Source organism: Centroberyx gerrardi, chromosome 16 (assembly GCF_048128805.1).
Source record: "Centroberyx gerrardi isolate f3 chromosome 16, fCenGer3.hap1.cur.20231027, whole genome shotgun sequence".
Taxonomy (NCBI): domain Eukaryota; kingdom Metazoa; phylum Chordata; class Actinopteri; order Beryciformes; family Berycidae; genus Centroberyx; species Centroberyx gerrardi.
In genome coordinates, this window is record NC_136012.1 from 11,407,225 (window position 1) to 11,427,224 (window position 20,000).

General features: G+C 45.8%; 2 protein-coding genes across 2 annotated transcripts in view; one reads left to right on the plus strand and one right to left on the minus strand.

The window, feature by feature from the left end:
• The window catches only part of LOC139918934 (testican-1), a 91,085-nt gene extending 86,265 nt beyond the window's left edge, over nt 1-4,820 (plus strand). The window contains exons 8-12 of the mRNA XM_071908482.2: nt 476-595; nt 982-1,203; nt 1,644-1,706; nt 2,366-2,503; nt 4,417-4,820. Coding sequence (XP_071764583.2) covers nt 476-595; nt 982-1,203; nt 1,644-1,706; nt 2,366-2,503; nt 4,417-4,613 — 740 coding nt within the window. The 3' untranslated portion in view covers nt 4,614-4,820. The remainder of the gene's footprint in view (nt 1-475; nt 596-981; nt 1,204-1,643; nt 1,707-2,365; nt 2,504-4,416) is intronic.
• Nucleotides 4,821-8,904: 4,084 nt separating this feature from the next.
• The window catches only part of bicc2 (bicaudal C homolog 2), an 11,915-nt gene continuing 819 nt past the window's right edge, over nt 8,905-20,000 (minus strand). The window contains exons 2-19 of the mRNA XM_071908481.2: nt 18,935-18,981; nt 18,377-18,446; nt 18,094-18,173; nt 17,636-17,797; nt 17,418-17,471; nt 16,934-17,149; nt 16,007-16,270; nt 15,524-15,655; nt 15,031-15,220; nt 14,795-14,940; nt 14,489-14,706; nt 13,985-14,078; nt 13,334-13,373; nt 11,775-11,938; nt 9,915-10,140; nt 9,594-9,760; nt 9,203-9,302; nt 8,905-9,035 (exon numbers count right to left, since the gene is read on the minus strand). Of these exons, the coding sequence (XP_071764582.2) occupies nt 8,905-9,035; nt 9,203-9,302; nt 9,594-9,760; nt 9,915-10,140; nt 11,775-11,938; nt 13,334-13,373; nt 13,985-14,078; nt 14,489-14,706; nt 14,795-14,940; nt 15,031-15,220; nt 15,524-15,655; nt 16,007-16,270; nt 16,934-17,149; nt 17,418-17,471; nt 17,636-17,797; nt 18,094-18,173; nt 18,377-18,446; nt 18,935-18,981 (2,501 nt within the window). The remainder of the gene's footprint in view (nt 9,036-9,202; nt 9,303-9,593; nt 9,761-9,914; nt 10,141-11,774; nt 11,939-13,333; nt 13,374-13,984; nt 14,079-14,488; nt 14,707-14,794; nt 14,941-15,030; nt 15,221-15,523; nt 15,656-16,006; nt 16,271-16,933; nt 17,150-17,417; nt 17,472-17,635; nt 17,798-18,093; nt 18,174-18,376; nt 18,447-18,934; nt 18,982-20,000) is intronic.

Below are 20,000 nucleotides of genomic sequence, written 5' to 3' on the forward strand. Positions count from 1 at the left end.
CATTGGTCGATGTTTCCCTTGAGGGCCAGTTGACATCTCGGATTTCTAATAGACCATTGCTCACTGGTTGTGTGTGTGTGTGTGTGTGCGTGTGTGTGTAGTCTCCCAAACTGATAGAATCTGTCATTTGATCAGCAGCACTAAACGCTAATCAGATAGAGATGGCAGCAAGTGAGGAAAACAGAGGAGGGAAGTGTGTGTGTGTGTGTGTGTGTGTGTTAGATTGTGTTCCTATGGTAACAGTCAAGACATTGCAGCAGTTTGGTGTGTGTTATCACTCCTCTGTGTTTACTGAAAGGGGAAAGTTGGATGAGAAAAACCGAAAGAAGACAGAGAGGAAAAGTACGGATGAGAAATGAGAAAAAATAAAGTGAGAGGAGTGAGAGACGCAGTTACTTTTTTTTACTGATGACGGCATAAGATTGACATCTCTCCCTCTCCTCATTATTTTGCCTGTGTGTGTGTGTGTGTGTAGCCTGCAGTGACACAGAGCTCCACAGCCTGGCCTCCAGACTGAAGGACTGGTTCGGAGTTCTCCACCTCGACGCCAACAGAGACCTGAAATCCTCTGACAGCTTCGACTCCGCCGCAGGACGTGAGTATAACTCCCCTGAGTTAGTGTGTGCATGTGCGTGTGCGTGTGCGTGTGTGTGTGTGTGTGTGTGAGGGTATATGTGTGTGTGTGTGTGTGTGTGTGTTTGTGTGTGCGTGTGTGTCCTGCTCTTCTTTTCTGTTGAACAGCTGCTCTTTCCAATCCTCTTGAGGACTGGTGGTGATGTTGACAGTGACTCTACTCTGTTCTCTGTAAAGTCAACATGTTTCAACACAGCTCAGCTCTACCAACACACTCACACACACTCACACACTCAGTTACAAGCTACTTGAAAAAGATGAAAATGGAAGAGGTCTGTACAGTGTTCTGCAATTTCATTCATTCAATTTCATTTCAATGAGTGTCTCTGTCTCTATTGTCTCCTCCAGGCTTCGACACCAGCATCCTGCCCATCTGTAAGGACTCTCTGGGCTGGATGTTCAACAAGCTGGACATGAACTTCGACCTCCTGCTGGACCAATCAGAGCTGAGCGCCATCTACCTGGACAAGTATGAGCTGTGCATGAAGCCCCTCTTCAACTCCTGTGACTCCTTCAAAGACGGCAAGCTGTCCAACAACGAGTGGTGCTACTGCTTCCAGAAGCCCGAGGGTGAGGAGGGGGAAGGCGGGAGGAAGGAGGGAGGAGGGGACGGCTGAGTAAAAAAAGAGTTGGTTGGAAATAGGAGTAGTGCCACTGCTGCCTCTGCAAGATAGGAGGAAAGAAGGATTTGCTGTAAACAAATGATGCTGCAGGAAGAGGGAGAGAGAGAGAAAGTTGTTAAGGGAAGGACAGATTGATGAAGGTAAAGTATAGGGAGTCAGGTAGAGACTGATGGAAATAGGGGCTAGATGGGGAGGATGGTGGCTGTTTGTGAGGTAGAGAGGAATGGATAGAAAGAAAAGTGTGGCAAGGGTAAGAAATCGAAAAGAGGTAGGAGGAGGGTTGAGAAGTTGAAGACTGAAAGGGGGAAAATAGATGAAAGGGAAGGCGGAGAAAGGGGTCTTTTAATGAAACCTAATGAAATATCTTTGTGTGTTCTCTGGTCCTAGGGTTGCCTTGCCAAAATGAGAAGAGCAGGATTCAGATTCAGAGCCGACGGAAGAGCCTCATAGGTCAGTCTGGTTGAGTGACAGCTGTCAATCACTCACCCCTGTCCAAGGACACATGCCCACTTTGAACGCTGAAAGACACCCACACTGGAATGACATTTTGTATTTTACATAGAGTCAACAAGGTAAAAGGAATCAATAGCATTAAGCATACTGTACACACACTTTGACTCTGACATTTTGGACACGTCTTCTGTCCCCGTTGGCCACATCGTGTTCTAGCTCACAACAAAACACAGCTTGAGAAATGGGCTTTGACTGGGTCACATGAAGGTGAACAGAAAATAGGTGTGTGTGTGTGCGTGTGTGCGTGTGTGCGTGTGTGTGTGTGTGTGTGTGTGTGTTATTAAAAGTGACTGGCCCCCTTTAAGCAGGATGTATGGCCGTTGTCCTGCAGCCTTCACAGTGGTAATTGATTGTGGGTCTCAGTCTGTGAATATAAAGAACTTTGGTCACAACTACAGGAGGAGATGTGTTTTTTACCGAGGAAGGATCTGATTCTACCTTTTCATTTTTACCCGTTTAATTCTCTCATCCTGTTTTCTCCTCATATGCCCACTCTTAATGATCATCATTTCTTTCTTTATTTGACTTCCTTCCTCCCTTTTTTCCCCCGTTATCCTCCATCTCCTCCTCTTTCCTCCTCCTCTCTCTCTCTCTAGGCTCCTATATTCCTCGTTGTACTGAGGAAGGCTACTTCAAGCCGACCCAGTGCCACGGCAGCACTGGTCAGTGTTGGTGTGTGGACAAATATGGAAACGAGATCGCCGGCTCTAGAAAACAGGGCAACCCCAACTGTGGTAAGACCACAGCACACACACACACACACACACACACACACACTCACTCTAATCCCTCTTGTCTCGCTGCCTGTCTGTCTTTCAGAGTTAGTTAGTTAGTTAGTAGACTTCGATCCAGGTGGAGGGCTGTCTCTTTTCTCTGCCTGTGTTATCTGTTTTGCTGGAGCATGCAGAGCTTCTCTTTAAACATAAACATGAAACATGGGGGGAATTATAATCACAAAAGACACACAGCCCAGACCAAAGGAGTGGGGGTGTCAGTAGTGATTTGTTGCAGAACAACAAACAGTCTCCAGACTGGTATTAATGGATTAAGTATCCTGATGCTGTTGTTCTCTCTCGCTTTCCCCCTCTCTCTCTCTCTCTGTTTATCTGTACTGGTATCTATTCATCAAGGCCCATTTAGGAAATAGCTAACATAAGGCATGCCTCTGGAGCCAGTCTGCCTGCTTTACTATCACTCATCTGATTCTTTCCGCCTCTGTTATTCTGCTCATGTAGCTCTGATATAACACCAGCGGTCTCACATCCATTGTCAACAGAGAGCAATGTCTAAAGAATTGTTCTAAATCTAAAATAGTGGCGGCAACTGAGCTACCACTCATGAAAAGGAATGGAAACTCGTATACTGCTGGCTGATGTTAGCGTCCCAAGAGATTCACTGAGACACGAAATTATCATCGAATTAAGTGCTTTGATACACCTGTCCAACCTATAAAATCTGAGACTTTTCTTTTAGTGTCTGCTCGCTGTGGTGTTACTCTTGCTACTTTGACCGTTTTATGCTGTTGAGTGCCAAGTTACACACTGGGAATTGGATTTACAAGCCAGCCAGTGGATATTTTAAAGGGAATGGTCAGGCAGTGAGAGCAGTGTGATATTGCAATGATGAAACACAAAAAGGCAAGAGATGCAGTTTGCTGCAGATCAATGGCCATGGGCTTTCATTGTGGAGAAAAAAAAGAACAACGATTGGCAAGAACGAGGCCAGGCAGATTACCAATCAGTCAACAAACTCACAGTCACGGGTTAGGGCTCACCTGAATGCCAGTCCAGTCCAAAGCCACTAATTGCAGTATTCAATATCGATGAGGTGTTTCTCCAGCCACCACCACACACACTTTAGGCAGCAGCCTTTTGTCTCTGGTCTAACAAGCTCAAGATACTCCAGTTGAGTGGCCTGTAGTTCTCCCTTTTGGCCCTGGATAGAGCTAACAGGTAGGAACGTAACAGCTCTTCTCCATGGGACCGCTCTACAGTAACCCAACCACAGGGCCACCAAGCAGGTTTAGATTTTAACACTAGATTAACACAGTATCCTTGTACCTGGGTGTAAATAAAGATAATGGCACAATTAAAATACATATTAAAATAACTTTGGATGTTTTGAATTGATATCAGAAAGATATTTAGGCCCTAATTTCACAAAACGATGCAGGTAGCAGCTATGGACAACTATGGACATCGTCTCAAAAATGTTTGCTAGGGAGCCGAGGCGAAACTGTAGGCCGAAGCCTTCCCATGGTTGACTAGCGGCTAAGTGGCTAACGCGATCTTCCATTGACCGCAAAGTAGTGTGTCTTCTAGCTAGCTACCACAGCTTGTTCCCTTTGCAGGAGATGGAACATTCCAACTGGCACGGCTAGGCTAAAAGCCTGCCAGGTAGTGTAGTTCGGTAACTAATTTTGTCGTTTATGTAAATAATACTGAATGGATTTTTGTGAAATTAAGCCAAGCGAGATGTGTTGATGTATTTAAAATCTAAGCCATGTATTTTTTAGATTGCTTATATGAAGTAACCTCCCATATACTGACTTGGGGGTAAAGTCAACCCAAGGGTTGACGGAAATGAAGTCAACTTCAGCTCCCTCTAACCTGTGTGTCTGCACGCCTGTCTGTCTTTCTCCCTACAGATGAGGACCAGGAGACGTCTGGGGATTTTGGCAGTGGGGGCGCGGTCATTCTCCTTGACGACCAGGAGGAGGAGCCAACAACGAGTGGGCAGAGCCGGCAGAAGAAGAGACGGGGCCGGATCCACCCCCGAGGAGCCATCGAGGACGATGAGGACGAGGAAGACGATAAAGATGACGAGATCGGCTACGTTTGGTAGCTCCGCCCCATTTACTCTGCCATCAGCCAACCAGGAAACTCCGTTAACTCAGCACAGATGTGAAGCCATTCCAGTGTCTCCTCCAGCCACCTCGGCAGTGGTCCATCTTTTGGCTCCTGAACTTGTTCTTGTAATCCCTGTCCCTTACCAAAATCTCTCTCTTCAGTGACCCTCCTCTGACCTCGTCTTTATCAAGTGTTTCTCTCTTTCCTCAGACAGAAAACAGACAGTCTATTAGTTTTCAACAAAGACTGTCAAGTCCCTTTTAGAATTCTGCTCAAGCTGTCCAATCCCTGCCTCTACCCTCCCCAAACCCACGATCTTTAACCTCTACTAACATGGACTCACTTCTCTGTTTTCCTTCTCTCTTATTCCGTCCCTCCTCTCCCTTTCTTCGTGTGTCCATGTCAGAGCCTCTGGTCAGTCTGTGAGGCCAGTTAGCTGATGTGTTGGATGTAAATATGTTTCCTCCAGGACGGCCAGATTCTGGGTTCCGTTCCCTGTCCTCCCATCAGAGGTTCATTCTCATGTTCTGTGTTCCACTGCTGGGTTCCTCCCAATGTTCTCCAATGTTTCTGCAACGGCCGCCACACTCCCAGGCTCTGAGAAGCTCTCTCTGTTATTTCTTGGAGGATTGTAAATTATTTAATCGTTGATCTTGAATGTCCCAGAAAGCCCAGGAAGCAATGAGATTAATGATGTATTGTCGTTGTTGTTGCATGTTTCTCATCGTGTTTCTGTAAAAGAGAGGTTTTCCTGGCCAGGTCTAGCTCTATGCATCTCAAACTGAAAGTGATGCCTATTTGGCTGCTACAATACTTTGTTGCTATGTTGATGCTGTCTAGTGTCTCTTTGGTTCTTCTCCCAATCTCAGGAGGTTAGAAAGTACATGTTGTCGCATCACAGAGGGATAGCAGTGTAGAAAAGCAAACTACAAGGCCTACAACTCTGCAGCGCTCAGCCAGCCATTCTTTCTCTAATTGGCCAATAAGGCTGCTGAGGCGGTTTGACTGCATGGACCCTAGAAGAAGAAGCTGCTCCTGAGCTGGGAGGACATGTGAAGCTGGGGAGCAGAGAAGAGGCTCTGATGCCTCTGCCTCCCAACATTGGATATGTTCAGTGATTTAAAATTGAAACCTTCACCATGTCAGCAAGTGAACTTTTATTTGTAACTTTGAAAATTTAAGTAAAGTGGCACTTTGGGTGTCTTTTGAACCTTCCAAGCCTGTGTCCATGCGTCTGTTGTTCTCCTATCGTTCCACAACTAGAGTCACATCCATTTTTGACACGGGGTCTTCACAGAAAAAAAAAAAAAAATTATGAGATAAAGACACATCTCTTTCCTCAATGTGAAAGTGCACATATTTATGTTTCTCATATTTCCCTTTTGTTTTTGTTTTTCTGAGGCTGAGATTTCTTTGCAGTAGCACAATGAAAGCCCTCCATCAATTCTGACCTTTTCCAGACCTTGACAGAGCAGCCTCCCCTGCTAGAGAGAGACAAGGGAACAGCAGAAAATACTCTTATCTCTTGGCTTTGAAAAAGAAGAAGCATAAAGGCAGCAGTGCCTAGCTGTTAGAAAAGAACATAAAAGCTTAATGAGTGTTTTTGTAATATCATTGGCTAATGGGACAGCTGACCCCGCTGGCTTGAAACAGCCCGCTCAGCAGTTTGAAAACGCATTGTACCAACAGTCAGAGTAGGATGGCTGAAACGGCTTGAAACGGCCCATTCAGTGTTCAGAAACCACAACCACTACCACTATCAGCTACTATAGACAATAGATTTAACTATGCAAAGCAAATTACACCAGGAGCTGTGGATGGTGGATAATTACCCAATTCTGTGACCATAACTAGTGCAGCATTGTGTGCCACTCTGGAGTTTTACTATTGCATAGGCTGCAGGACAAAAGCAGATTATTCTTCCCTCTATTTTATTACATTGATTATGCTGCACCATACTTTGTTGTTTTTTTGTTGTTTTTTCATTGTCTTTTAAATTTGCAGTCAAGCATCTCAGAAGTTTACATTTCCTCCTGATTTAAGCCAACACAACACACATCTATTGCACTCCACCGCTCACTTTCAAGCCTCTCCGTGTCCGCACAGTTAAAGCCACTTTATCATTCTTATTTTCCTTCCTCTCTCCCCCTCACTTTCTCCTGGAGTGAGCTCCATCTTCATTTCAGCACAGGGAGATGCGTCATTGAGTTTTATCCTCAGGGCACTCCTTTCCTCCATTTCATTTCTCTAATTTCGGTTTTTATTATCCACAGATGGCTTTCTGGTCAGGCGGGGCCTCCCCTCAGCCCGGGGTCTCCATGGAGACCGGTGAGTGGTCAAGAGTGGGGAGCTGTGTGTAATTCATGGCCATTTGGAGACTAAAGGGAACGGCCTAAACTAGTGTGTTATTGAACATGAGATATGGTATTGTTCAGTGTTGGTTATTAGTGTTGGTTATTCGCTTACAGCCTACTCTTAGACACGCAGGTTATTGTGAATAATTTGTCTTAATCCTGACCATCACTGAACTATTGAATCCTTAAATAACCATTCAAACCATCTCTGATAACGTAAAGCCTTAACTTGCACTGCGTCTCTTTTCCCAATGATTCAACACTGTGATCACTGTGAGTGAGACATTTGTTTAGACTATTCAGTTAAAAGGAAAAGGCTGCAAATTGGAGTCAGCTAATAGCCTAATTTTGCCAACCTACCCTATTACTGGGATGTACTGGGCCATATGCCAAGTAAGGTTGTCATCTAAATGGATGTAAGGTCTATATCAATGGTCCTCAAATCCGGTCCTGGAGGTCTAGAGTGCTGCTGGTTTTCTGTTCAGCCAGGTAGTTTTCATTCTAGCTGTCTAATCAGGGTCTGATTTAGACCTCGGACGACAGGGGAGCGCAATTAACTACCTGGCAGAATAGAAAACCAGCAGCGCTCTGGACCCCGAGGACCAGATTTGAGGACCACTGCTCTAAAGCCTGCCTATGTAATTGGCACAGACGTTGTAATAAGTAGGGATCATCTCTCCCTAATCTGTCACAGCCCACCTCTTCCACTCACACTCTCTTTCATGCTTGGCTGCCGCTGCACCAGGCAGCTTGCGGATAGTCTGAACGTATCAGAGCCCCCCTGCTCTCCTCCCCCAGGCAAGAGGGCCCTCTTCATCCAAAAACCCCCCATGTCATGTGTGGAAGCAATGTGGGAGATGCTGAAGGAGATTTCTCAGACCGTTCCCTTCACTGTGGTGACAAAACGAAATGATTCCGAAGTTGCAAATTTAGAAAGAGATCATGCCGTTCTCATTAACACTTTGCCGGTAAGACGAAGAAGGCATGCCTGTGATCACACTTAATTACCGGGAGTAGTCCTGTTCTAAATAAATTAAACAGGAAACAACTCATAAACGGTTCCAGTGGCTTCACTGCTGGCAGCCAGTGATAAATTTAATTGGAACTTTTAGGTGTGCAGTCAGGTGAGACCAAACCATATTAAAAGGGGTTTCACATTACCTTCACACCAATAAATCTATTTACCTATTAAGGTTTTCCGAATTCATTTTTTTTCCTTATCTGAATGTTGCCGAGCCAATTCCAGCTTGTCCATCATGCTCTCTAATGCCACCGCCACTGTATTTATTCCTGAAACAAATCCATTATTTTTCATGCAATAAGAATGTGACTTGAATGTCTAAACACAGTGTGTGACACCACTGCCCTCTGGTGGTGGGTGGAGCAGTCGGAGGCTAGTTTACATCTTTACATGGGTGAGTATGAATGAAAAATTGACTCTCAACGTTACTGGAAACGGTTTATTTATCTTCGCTATCATAATACAATTTCATTTTCTCTTGTAAATCTCTATTTACAGTGCATATATGTAGTGGTTAACAGTATCATCAACACATATGGTCAAAGCGATGGTTTGCATAAGAAAGGCACTTTCTCGGGATAAAAGATGCCACAAAGGAGAACTGTGAACACACTCTCCCAGTGTGTGTTTCACATTGTGTGTTTCTGGTGGAATCAGACGTCTCAAAGGGAAGACCTCCTTGTCTTGAGCTTGTATCAAAAGCTTTGGGTTTTGGCTGTAGACGGAAGGAATTGGATAAAAATGTCTACATATTGTCTGCTGCTCTCAGGGCAATTTCATACTTCTTCAGTTATGGCTAGGAACAGACTGATCCAAGACTTCTGCAGTGGCAACAGTCTCCCGGTCTTCTTTTAGAGGTTTTAGAACTCCACCTGGGTCAGATAAAGCGCAGAGCTGATTGACGCCTCCTCTCACCAGCGGTTACTCTGAGCAGCAACTTCTACATCCATGATTCGTGGAAGTCGGCCACTAGCCCCGCCTTCCAGGTAGCCCGGCTTCACAGCGGGCGTATCTGACAGCCTCCTCTTGCTCTTGGTCAGGTCTGGACAGAAAGATAAAGGGATAGACTGAAGTAGAATCTACAGCAACGGGCCTTCAACAATAAAAGCACAGCCAATGCAGAAGGATTCACACTCATCCGACAGCCACCTACCACCCTGACAGATGGAAAAGCTGACCTGAATTCAACCTAAGACATCGGATTCTCACCTGAGATTGCCAATAACATCTTGCGTCTGGCTCCGAAGGTGGAGACGCCCACTTCTTTCAGATCCTCATCAGACAGAGTGAGGAATGTCTGGTAGTCAATCTGGACGAACAGAGCACAGATAGCAGTTGCATCACGATGCTCATTCATAATGCAGAACACGCTTGGCTGGGGAACAAGAGTGTGTGCGTGTTTGTTTGTGTGTGTGTGTGTGTGTATACACCAGACTAGATTCAAAATCTGCAGCCAGTTCTCCCCACGCAGCCAACCAAATCAAAACCCAGCGTGTTGCATGTATAAGTGATAGTGAAAAAACGCTATTCGACACGCTGGCAACTGTCTTTCAAAAAGTCTGAAGTCTCTGATTCCTCCCAACTCTCCATGTGTGTTTACCTCTTGTTGTTCGAACACATCAATGTATTTCCCCAAGCCCAGCTGGCTGAGCAGCTCAGGCAGGTCGTCCGTGATTTGGGGCGAGGGGCTCCGCTGGCTGCAGGTCGACGCCCTCCTGGATGAGGAAACGCCCTCAAAGTAGCTACCGCCGCTCAGGAAGATCTCCGCTAGGCATCAGAGGGCAGAGTTCAGAGGAGAAGGTCAGAGGTCAAAGATGAAGAACGTGACTATATCACTCCCTTGTTAATCCCATTGGACCCTTAATTCATTCCAAGTCCAAAAATACAGAGATTTAAGCATATCCCCATGGAGGACACTCACAGGGTTTGTCATTTCTGCCTCTGCTCGTTGAGGATGCAAACGCGGGGAAGGAGGAGGCGGAAGAGGAGAAGGAGGAGGAGAAGTTGGAGGGGGGTGAGGAAGGGGAGGAGGAGGAAGAGGAGGAGGAGACGGGCGAGGACGAAGATGCGGAGCCACGTCTGTCCCTCCAGTTCTCCGAGTTGCTCCCGTTACACATTCGGTCCTTCACGGCCTGAGCAGCCCACAACTGGAGGAAGGGAGAGAGAGAGATGGTGATGGAGTTCAAATTCAACCAGTGTGTTGCTTTCATCTGTGTACATTTCAGACCTCCGTTCTCTCTATATCTGTCCTAAGGCTGAGTGGATGAGAGAAAATGGTTATCAGTGATCACAATTCATTCATTTAGTCTCATATTCAGCCTTCAAATCTTATTTTTCTTAAACCAAGATAAATCTGCCAATGGGGTAAGATGACTCCAATGCAGTGTCACTTGTTTCAGGAATTTTCTAGAAATGAGTGTCAATATCTTGAAACAAGTCAGAATAAGGCAGATCACTGCATTACGATCAAGAAAATGACACTTGATTCTACAAATTCTTGAAACAAGTTAATTTGCATTGAAATGATCTAATCCCACTGGAAGATTTTTTCACTTATTTTAAGAAAATTATGATTTTACGACTCAATAATAAACTAGACTTGTTAAGATGGAGATTTTTTTGCAGTGTACTGATTTCAGTGGACAGAATATGCATTGATCCAAAACTATGAGAAGAAAAGCACATATGTATCTAAACAAGCTTCTTTGCTGCTGTTGCCTGACCTGTGATAGAAGCAATCGCTCTCTAGAAATAATCAACGCCTTGAGCAAAACGGGTGCTTTCTCCTTGCTTCCCTCAGTCTCAGAGGAAAACTGGAGGAGGAATTCCTCTTGCGCCTATTAACCTGAGTGCGTCTGCTTCTCAGTCACTGACTACTGAGTATGCAGAGGGCGGCTGATCAGAAAGCGTCTAAAGAGCCGGGGCGATGAGCTGAAACAGCCCAGGTAAACAGGCTGCTGAAGAGGGGCTGTTTGTTGACCGGGGCGATGGTATCAGGCCCCAGGTAATTGAGCGTGCAAATTGGCAGTGCTTACCCCACAGAGAGATAAATGCCTGAAACTGTTAGAGGGCAATATAAATAAATGAGACTGTGTCAGTTGGGCGCAATGGGGATGCTAATTTCATTGCACCGCTATTAAAAAAAATACATTCAACTAGTACAGCAAAAGTGTAAACTCCACCCATCTGGCACTCTGAACGAACTAAAGAGAAAACACTCAAATCATTCGAGGCCCTGAGATAGCCCATACCATGATAAGTAGGAGTAGATAGGAAAGCTATTTAACTTCAGTCTCACTACAGAGGTTAAAGCAATATTCCACTTAGTTTTAACATGGGGCTTATTCAGCAATTGGCTGCCATGAAAACCAGAATATGAACTACTCACAAAGATCAGATGCAGCTGGATGAGTTTGTAGCGTTCTGATTTTTACTCCCCATTCATTTGAATGAGGCCACAAAAATAGCCCGAAAACTGACATTTAACACATTTGTGAACAGATTCAGCAACAGAATGCAATATGAGGATGGACCCAGGAGTGCTTTACTGTCTTAAAAGCAGGATCTGTTGTTGAATCTGTTCACAAACGTGTTAAATGTAAGTTTTCTGGCTATTTTCATGGCCTCATTCAAACACTACAAACACTACAAACTTGTCCCAGCTGCATCCGGTCTAGGTGAGTAGTTTATATTCTGGTTTTCATGGCGCTCAAGTGCCAAATAACCCCCATGTTAACATCAAGTGGAATATTGCTTTGAGGCAGCATCAGCTCATTTGTACCTGCTGCTGGCTGGTGCCGTTGCTCAGGTAGGGTTTGTAGCTGCGTCGGCTGATGTTGCGGAGCTCTTTCACAGCCTCGGCAGGCATGGACTTGGAGAAGCCGAGGCCGCTCCACGTGTCTGTGGGCGTCCGGACCTCCGTCACCACGGGCTTCCTCTGCATGGCTGAGAACACGCACACATACACAGAGAGGGAAAACACACATTCAATAAGTCATAAAAATACACAGAAAAGCAGTACAGCTATGCAGAAATATGTGTACCCAGTACAAAAATATTCAAATTCATATTGATGTGCTCTTTTTTTCATGTTTATACACACACATAGCCACAGTCTCTCCATCACTAAAGTTTTCCATTTACTCCTCTAAGAGACTGAATTGGATACATTTGGTTTCAGGTGTGAAATAATGAAGACCGAATTATAGATAGTAGTTATAATTGCTAGTATGTGACATGCTTACAGTAATAAAGCACAGACTGCAGATACCGAGACAGATACAGACACTCAACAGACAAATGACCCTGGGACTCTTCTGGCACCGGAATAGGATCCATGTGTGAATGCGTGATAAAAACTGTAATAGCACTCGAGAAAGAGTGCGATACCAACAGGATTGTAACTGGTGGGTTATCATTTGTGTGTGTAAATGTCCCATTCATATACTGGCATATGGGTATCTTAATGACTGTGAGGCAGATGGCCCATTCAAACTGCTAATTCATAATCCCATAAAGGAACACTGAGGGAATTGAGCACCATTTGGCTGCAGATCTCCCCAGTATCTCTCATTCTGGATGATAGATGAGGTTGTGTTGTTTTTGTGTGTGTGTGTGTGTGTGTGTGTGTGTGTGTGCGTGCGTGTGTGTGTGTGCATGTGTGCGTGCATGCGTGTGTGTGTGCATGTGAGTACTTATGTGTGCACAGACACAGTAAGTGTGTGTGCACGTGTGTGTTGCCTGCATTGTGTATCTGCGTAAACTGTGTGAATTAAGTGGGAGTGCCAATGCTACTCTATTATAACTTTGGCACGGTGCAGCCCACAAACAGGTCCCCTTCATCAGTCGTCTTGGCAGTGTGCAGCGCCGAAATGGGTCCCCTCTATCAAATTCCTGGCTCTGCTCAGCATATTAATGTGTTCATCACTGATTTGAATAAACTAAAAAAGGCTGCAACAATGGAAGTGGCCTATCCAATCATATGACATGAAAACACATTATTGCCAGAACATGGCCAAACCTTGATGCACTGTGCTGTCTATCTCTGAGGAGCTGAGGTGAATTGCTTTTCCACTCTCACGCTAATCCTCTTCAGCTCCAAAAACAACAGCTTGGTTGTATGGGTGGATGTTTGACAAGCAAAACAACAATATAACTATTCTGTGCCAAACCCCGCCCTGTAAACTGTGTTTTAATATATCTGTCTCCAGTATACAGCAGCCATAGATCAATGAAAAACGCTTGCATAGCACTGCCCTAATTGTTGGTACAGAAGTCTGTGCAGAGCTCTTGAGGCCACAGTGAGACAGGAAGAAATATTAAACATTTAGGAGCACTAACCTCGGGTTGCCAGCAGTTTCTTCTTCTCATAGTCATAACCCTGCACAACACAAACAGGAAATAGAGAAGGTAAATAATGCATGAAATTGAATTATTTTTTCTCTGGCTACTGAGGACAGGAGGGGGGGGAACCTAATTTACGGCGGGAACAAACACCCACGCGCTGCAACGCTTCCTGCTGTTACGGTGGTAAACTTGTTAATCCTCCGCACGGTAACTTTGAGAGCGAGAGATGACAAATAAGATGGGAAGCAAACAAACAGAAAAATCAATTCTCAAAACGGAGTCTGGCAGGGGTCAGGGAGGTGAGAAATCAATTGGTTCCACAACACCACAAATAAAATGCTGCTGCTGCGTTCAATCTATCTTGTCATCTAAACTCGGCATAGGATAAACAAAGGTTTAAGGTGTTGTGTATTAAATCTTGTCTTCTCTTTTTTCTCTCTCTCATGCTCCCTTAGGCTCTAGACAAGGATTCATTCTAAAGCACTAGCAAACCTCTCCTTATTTAAGTCAGGTATAGAGACTCAAACATCTGATCACTGAGAATCTGTTGTAACTATATTAGATTCTTCATAACCTTGGCTGTAATGTATCAGCTGGGGAGGAAAGAGAGAAAGAGAGAGATCTCCACTTCTTGTTTCTCCTCACCTCATCAGTGAGAGCATCATGAGCCAGCGTCACCTCTCTCCTCAGGCTGTTCCTCCTGTCGCTCCTCCCTCCCTCAATCTCTCCATTCAGGAATCTGCCTCATACAGGAGACGCACACACACACACACACACACACACACAAAGGAAATGTCTGTAAAACTTGAGAGCTTAACAATTCTTACTCCTTCTCCCAGGGCAGCAGTAATGCTGAGACTTAATAGGAGGATTTCAAAGGCAGTGTCATGATGCTATATCATTATGAGCTGCATTAGGGCAGAGCTGCTCCAGTAAAAATGCACAGCGCTGCAAAGTTTCTCTGTTATCTGGAGTGCCACGAGAGTACAGAATGAGATTCAGCAAAAAGCTAAATATAGATGAGGTCAAGATAGAAACAACAAGCATTGCTTTCTCTAACTTGGTTTTCTGTGTTTGCAACTTTAGGCCGGATTCCAGACAGATCTGGCACATGCAGGTGTGTGTGTGTGCATGTGTGTGTGTGTTCACCTGTGTGTCAGGGCCTGACCCGTAGAGTGTCGTCTGCCCATCTGGCTGAAAACCCTGCTGAGCTCGGGACCCTGGAGGCTCCCCCTCCGACCCATCAGTCCCATCCTGCTGCTGCTGCTGCTGCTGCACACCGCCTCACACACCTCTGATGATGTCATCACCATGGGCCCGAAGCTCTCATCCTCTGATTGGCCAGATTGGTCCTCATTCTCTGGGATCTGAAGAAGAAAGAGAGAAAATCAGTGGTTGGTTTTGGTGTCATTGGGCTTTACTAAGAGCATTTTGAATAATCAAACACATAGAAACCTTCTCCAGTGGCCGGCTGTCGGTCCCCTTCAGTCCTGCCCTCCCTTCCTCAATGGGAGGGGCCAAGCCTGGCGGAGGCAAGGGGCGGGGCTTAGCCTGACTGTGACATCCAATCATCACCTCAGGAGTGGGAGCAGACACAGGGCCTGACCAGCGAGGGAGGCACAAAAGATAGTGAGTAGAAGATCACAGTAAGTTCATATCTAAAATATAGACAAGGACACAGAGAGACTCACCCTGCTCGGACAGGCGGAGCTGCTGCAGCAACATGTTGAGCCAGTAGTTGGTCAGCCCGCTGCCGGTCAGCAGGGGGTCAGGGGTCATCTTGGTTACCTTGGCAGTCTCACAGGAATCCAGCCCCAGGAGCAGCCGACGGGCCTCATACAGACTGGAGATGTTCCTCTCCAGACCCTTCACCACCACTGACTGTACACCAATACAGAGACTTAGATCAGCATGCAACACCGCAGCTCATCAAGTGAGACGACAAGTGAGAATACAGTCAAGCAAGAGTGGTTTAACACAGAAATCAAAATGGCCATTTCAGAAATATTTCAATCGGAATGATTCAGTGGGTCTGAAAGTCCCAGACTGGCTGTTTTGACATAATAAAATGAATTAAATAACGGGACTGGTGGCCAAAGGGAACAACAAAATAACCTCTGCTTTATGGATGGAGGTGATATGTGACAGGGTGAAAGTAGTGAGGCTGCATGAATAAAGCCGTACCTTGCTAGTCTGTTTGACTTTAGGCTTGACACTGATGAACACTCCCAGGTTTTGCATCATCTGAGCCAGTTTACGAGGATCTGCCTCCCCGTCCTCACGCATGTCAAACATCAGACACACAGGCAGGCAGTCCTGGATGTGCACACGCCACACGCATACACCACACAAAATGAGAGAGAAAAGAAAAGAAGGGGAGAGAGGGGAAGGAAGAAAATACAAAATAAGATGAGATTGGATGACACTTAAATGATTCCTGTGGGGAAATTGGGTCACTGCTGCAGCAAACAAGCTGATTTAGAGCAGAATGTAGCAAATAGTAACAGAACACAAGCATGGAAAATGAGTTTTGACATATGCAAGCGCTCCAGTTTCTCAAAGAATAAGCAACTGCTAGCTCTCGGGATCGTTCTTTAACACAATCCTACCTAAACAACCGAAACAAGCCTTATCCAGCGCTCCCATTCCCCCCAAGCCCCTTCCTACCATGAGCTGCTGCCTGGCCAGACACACTCCGTCAGCGCTGCCCTGGATGAGCAGCGAGGGCGGGTTCTGCGGAGCGCTGAGGTCCGGCAGGATGATCTGGGTCTGGGTCTGGTGCATGACGCCCAGGAAGTGGGCTCCGTTCTGCCCCAACAGGAAGAGGTGCTGCTGGGAGGTGACGTCCAGCTGGCTGCTCACCATGACCCCCGCTGCCTGACCCCCGACCTCTGACCCCAGCAGCAGCTCCATCAGGATGCACACCGCCTTCTGCAGGAGAGAGATTGAATGAGATGATACGATGTTGTGGAGAAACACAAATGGATGAGACATTATGTGTGTGTGTGTGTGTGTGTGTGTGTGTGTTTGTTATATCTATCCATCTGTGTGTCAGTAGGTTTCTTGTCAGGTTTGTTTAGGTTTTTCTGCAAATCTACCAAGTTGCATGCATATCTGCTCTCCACACACACATTGGTGTGTACATACATACATGCCTGCACACAATGCATACACATAATATATTAATAGCAGCAGCAGTAGCAGTATTAGTAGTGGGCGTGCACATGTATATGTATTTGTGTAAAAAAGTACATGTGCTCATGACTGATTACTGACAGTTTAGGAAAGTATGAACCAACTTTCTTGGTTCATATCAACCAAACATATACTTCTGTACCTGTATGTGTTTACAAACTCACTATCTATAAGCTATTACTTTATTTCTTTCCCTAGCACTTCACTTTTACATGATCTTACATGATCGTTCTATGGTCACAGCAACATTGTCAGGGCACCATGACCTTTGCGCCCTTTCACTCCTTAACAATGGCTGCTTGTAATAAGAATCTGAGCTTATTCTACTGCTGTATTCATTGTAAACTGGATAAAAGCACTCCCTAAGTTGTAAATGTTACAATGTAAATGTTTACTAACCTTGACAGCGGCGGCGTTGCCCTGCAGACCGCGGACGGTGCAGCAGCTGCCATAGAAGGGGGGCTGGGCCTGAGGCTGGGGCGGCAGGGTCCTGAAGCTCACACTGATCCCCAACGCCTGCACTACCTGCTGGATGAGCGGGGAGCCTGCATCCGGCAGGGCCTGGGGCACCAGGCTGACCGGGAGGTCAAAGGTCAAGGCCAGCGGCTGCAGGTCCTGGGATGGGTAAGGTGATGAGATGGAGAGAGAGAGAGAGAATGGGATGGAGAGGAGAGGGAGAAAAGAGGCAGAGAGAGATGGGACCAGAGACAGGGGATATAATGTTGGGCTTTTTTGCCAAATATACTTATCTTCTTTTTGTCTGTTATCGGGACAGTCTATTAATCATTCTCTATCGATCTGTGTCATGACAGGAGTGAAGGCATTGTGCTTCCAGACAAATAAAAATCAATCCTCCGGCTTTCCCTCCCTGTTGACCACTCACTCTTATCCTCCTCCTGGCTGACTCCACTCCTTCAATTGGCCCAGCAATGGAGACCTGCACAGATGAGCCAAAGCAAGTGAGAAAAGTTGGCAAAAAACTGAATTTAAAGTAAGTCAATGAATGTGTCATTTTTCAGATCCTTGTCAAAGTGACAGTTACTGTTCTTACTGCATGATGAGTGGCTGTTGCCCGTTTCCTCGGGTTTCAGAGAGAGTTACCTGGTTGCTTTTCTCCCCTGTAGCGTTGTGGCGGTTGGAGTCAGGGAAGTGGATGTGGCAGGATGTGACCTCCATCACCTTTTTGATGTTCCCACCGCCTTTCCCGATCACATGGGAGTGTTCTGTGTAGGCCACATCCATCTTTAGAGTCACCTTGTTCACCTGCATGTTGGATTTCAATACTTAGTTGATTTCAGAGGTTCATGGGTGCAGATCCAACAAGAAAAAGAAATGCATAAGCCAATACAGTGTATATTTTATGCACATACAGCATTAGACATTGTAGAAGTCCTCCCATCCTGCAACTCTTTTGTTAGTACAACAGGATTTTACAAATACCTTCTATTGAGGGTGGAGCAGTAGTACTGTAGCAGTGCAGCAAGCATGTAAAAGTATAACTACATCTGTTGCCATAATTATTCATGCAGACTGTGTACATCAGGCCTCAGCCCACTCACCTTGGTTTCTAGCACTTCTAGTATCTTCTTTTTGGCTTCCAGCACATTGGCTCTCTTCCCTTCCACCTTCACATGCGGGTCTAGATGGAAACGAGAGCTCCGTTTCACAGGGAAGTCCCAAAAGTGTCGTACAAATTTAACGGCATGTGTTTGAGCGTGTTAAACGGGCGATGGTGAATATATTTATGGGGAAGGGTGAGAGAAAAACACACTGTGGGGAGGGAGGGAGACAGAGACAGGAGGCTTTGATGTTGTTGCGTCTGAAATATAAAGAGTTTGTCACCTTTCTTCGACTTGGCTCCAATCTTCAGCTTGGAGGGCCATTTCACCTGAGTGTCGGTTTCTCTCATTACCTGTGGAAGCGCAAACAATAGGGGAGAGCGAGAAACAAAGACAGAGCGGTGTTAGTCAGAAAGAGGTTGCTGGGAGGGGGAATGCATTTAACTGTGGGAGCGACGCCTGTTATCGCATTCCAACAAGGCTCACACACACAGAACAACACACACACACACACAGAAAATCACAACACACACAATCAGAACACACGCATAAACACATACAGACACAAAACAGATTTCCTCAGCCCATGAATACAAAGGTTGATTTGCATTTCAAAGACTGTAATTATCACCTCTATAAAAACAATAATCACTGGGTGCAGAGCATAGAGCAAATGTTAGAGTGCTGGCAGCAGGCTCTCGCTGATCTGCATGCTACATTTAAACAGGGACCTTATGCATGATGATGCTTTGAGAGAGCAGCTGGATTTTCTTTTGTTTCATCTTCTGGCTTTGTTAGGCTTGTGAATAAAAAAACCTTTCCTGTGTGAAACATGACTTACTCTCTCAAAAAACTCCTCGCCTGTCACGCCGTCTTCACGCTTTGGAGCTGAAAGACAGATAGGAAGTTTACAATGTCTGCATTTATGGAGCATGCAAAAAAACCAAAAACGTATATGTATTTAACAAATAGATAAAGATACTTTTTTCACTGGTATTATTTGTCGTATTGCTGTTCAGACAGCTGTGCAGGGTCAACATTTGTATGTTGACCAGGCTGAAATTTGCAGAGCGAGTGGAACAAGGGGCAGTCGGGAACATAAACATTTTTTTTTAAAAGGCCGTCGCTCCTCTGTGACATTTACAGGGTACAGGGGGGGTGGGGTGGGGGGGAGCCGCGAGAACGCCCCCGCCCCCCCCTCATCGCTAGGGGTTACGCTGGCCAAAGCCGAGGAATGGGAAGAGAACAGTAAGGGGTGGAGAGAGAAGGTTGGGGGGGTGAGGGGGGTGAGGGTGGGGGGGCACAAATTAGCCTAGAAACAGCTAATCACATCAATGGCATTCAGTGACGCAAAGACCTCCTACTCCACCAAAAAAAAATCGAATAACAACTGCAAAAAACACCAAGGAATGTGTAAAAAAAACAAAAAAAAACACCTTCTTCCTCAAACCCTCATCTTCCCACCGTTCGCCTAAGTCTCAAGTGCAGTCTGACAGAGTTTTCCACAGCGCGAAGCAGCACCGAACGCAAAGAGATACATGATATTTACCGTCTGACTCAGGCTGCTCAAATAGTCACAAAAGCACAGCCACACACGCATTAAAACAACCAGCAGTTATCAGAGATGAATTCGCTCCTCGCATCAAGGGCGAGGACAAAATAGACAAATACCACCCACTCTCCCCGGCAGTAGCGCGCTGTCAGAAAGAGCTTCCCCGGTTAACGCAGGGGAGGCATTTGTCATAAAGCTGCCAAGCAGTGATAACTAACAGAGGCAGTTACCTCTGCTCCCCAGACAGGGATGATAATAGCGAAAAGAGTTCTGAATGCATAAGCCATTGCGGGTCATAAATCACGGTGATACAGCTACAGGAGTCGGCCGGATGGCAGTTATATTGATGGTGACA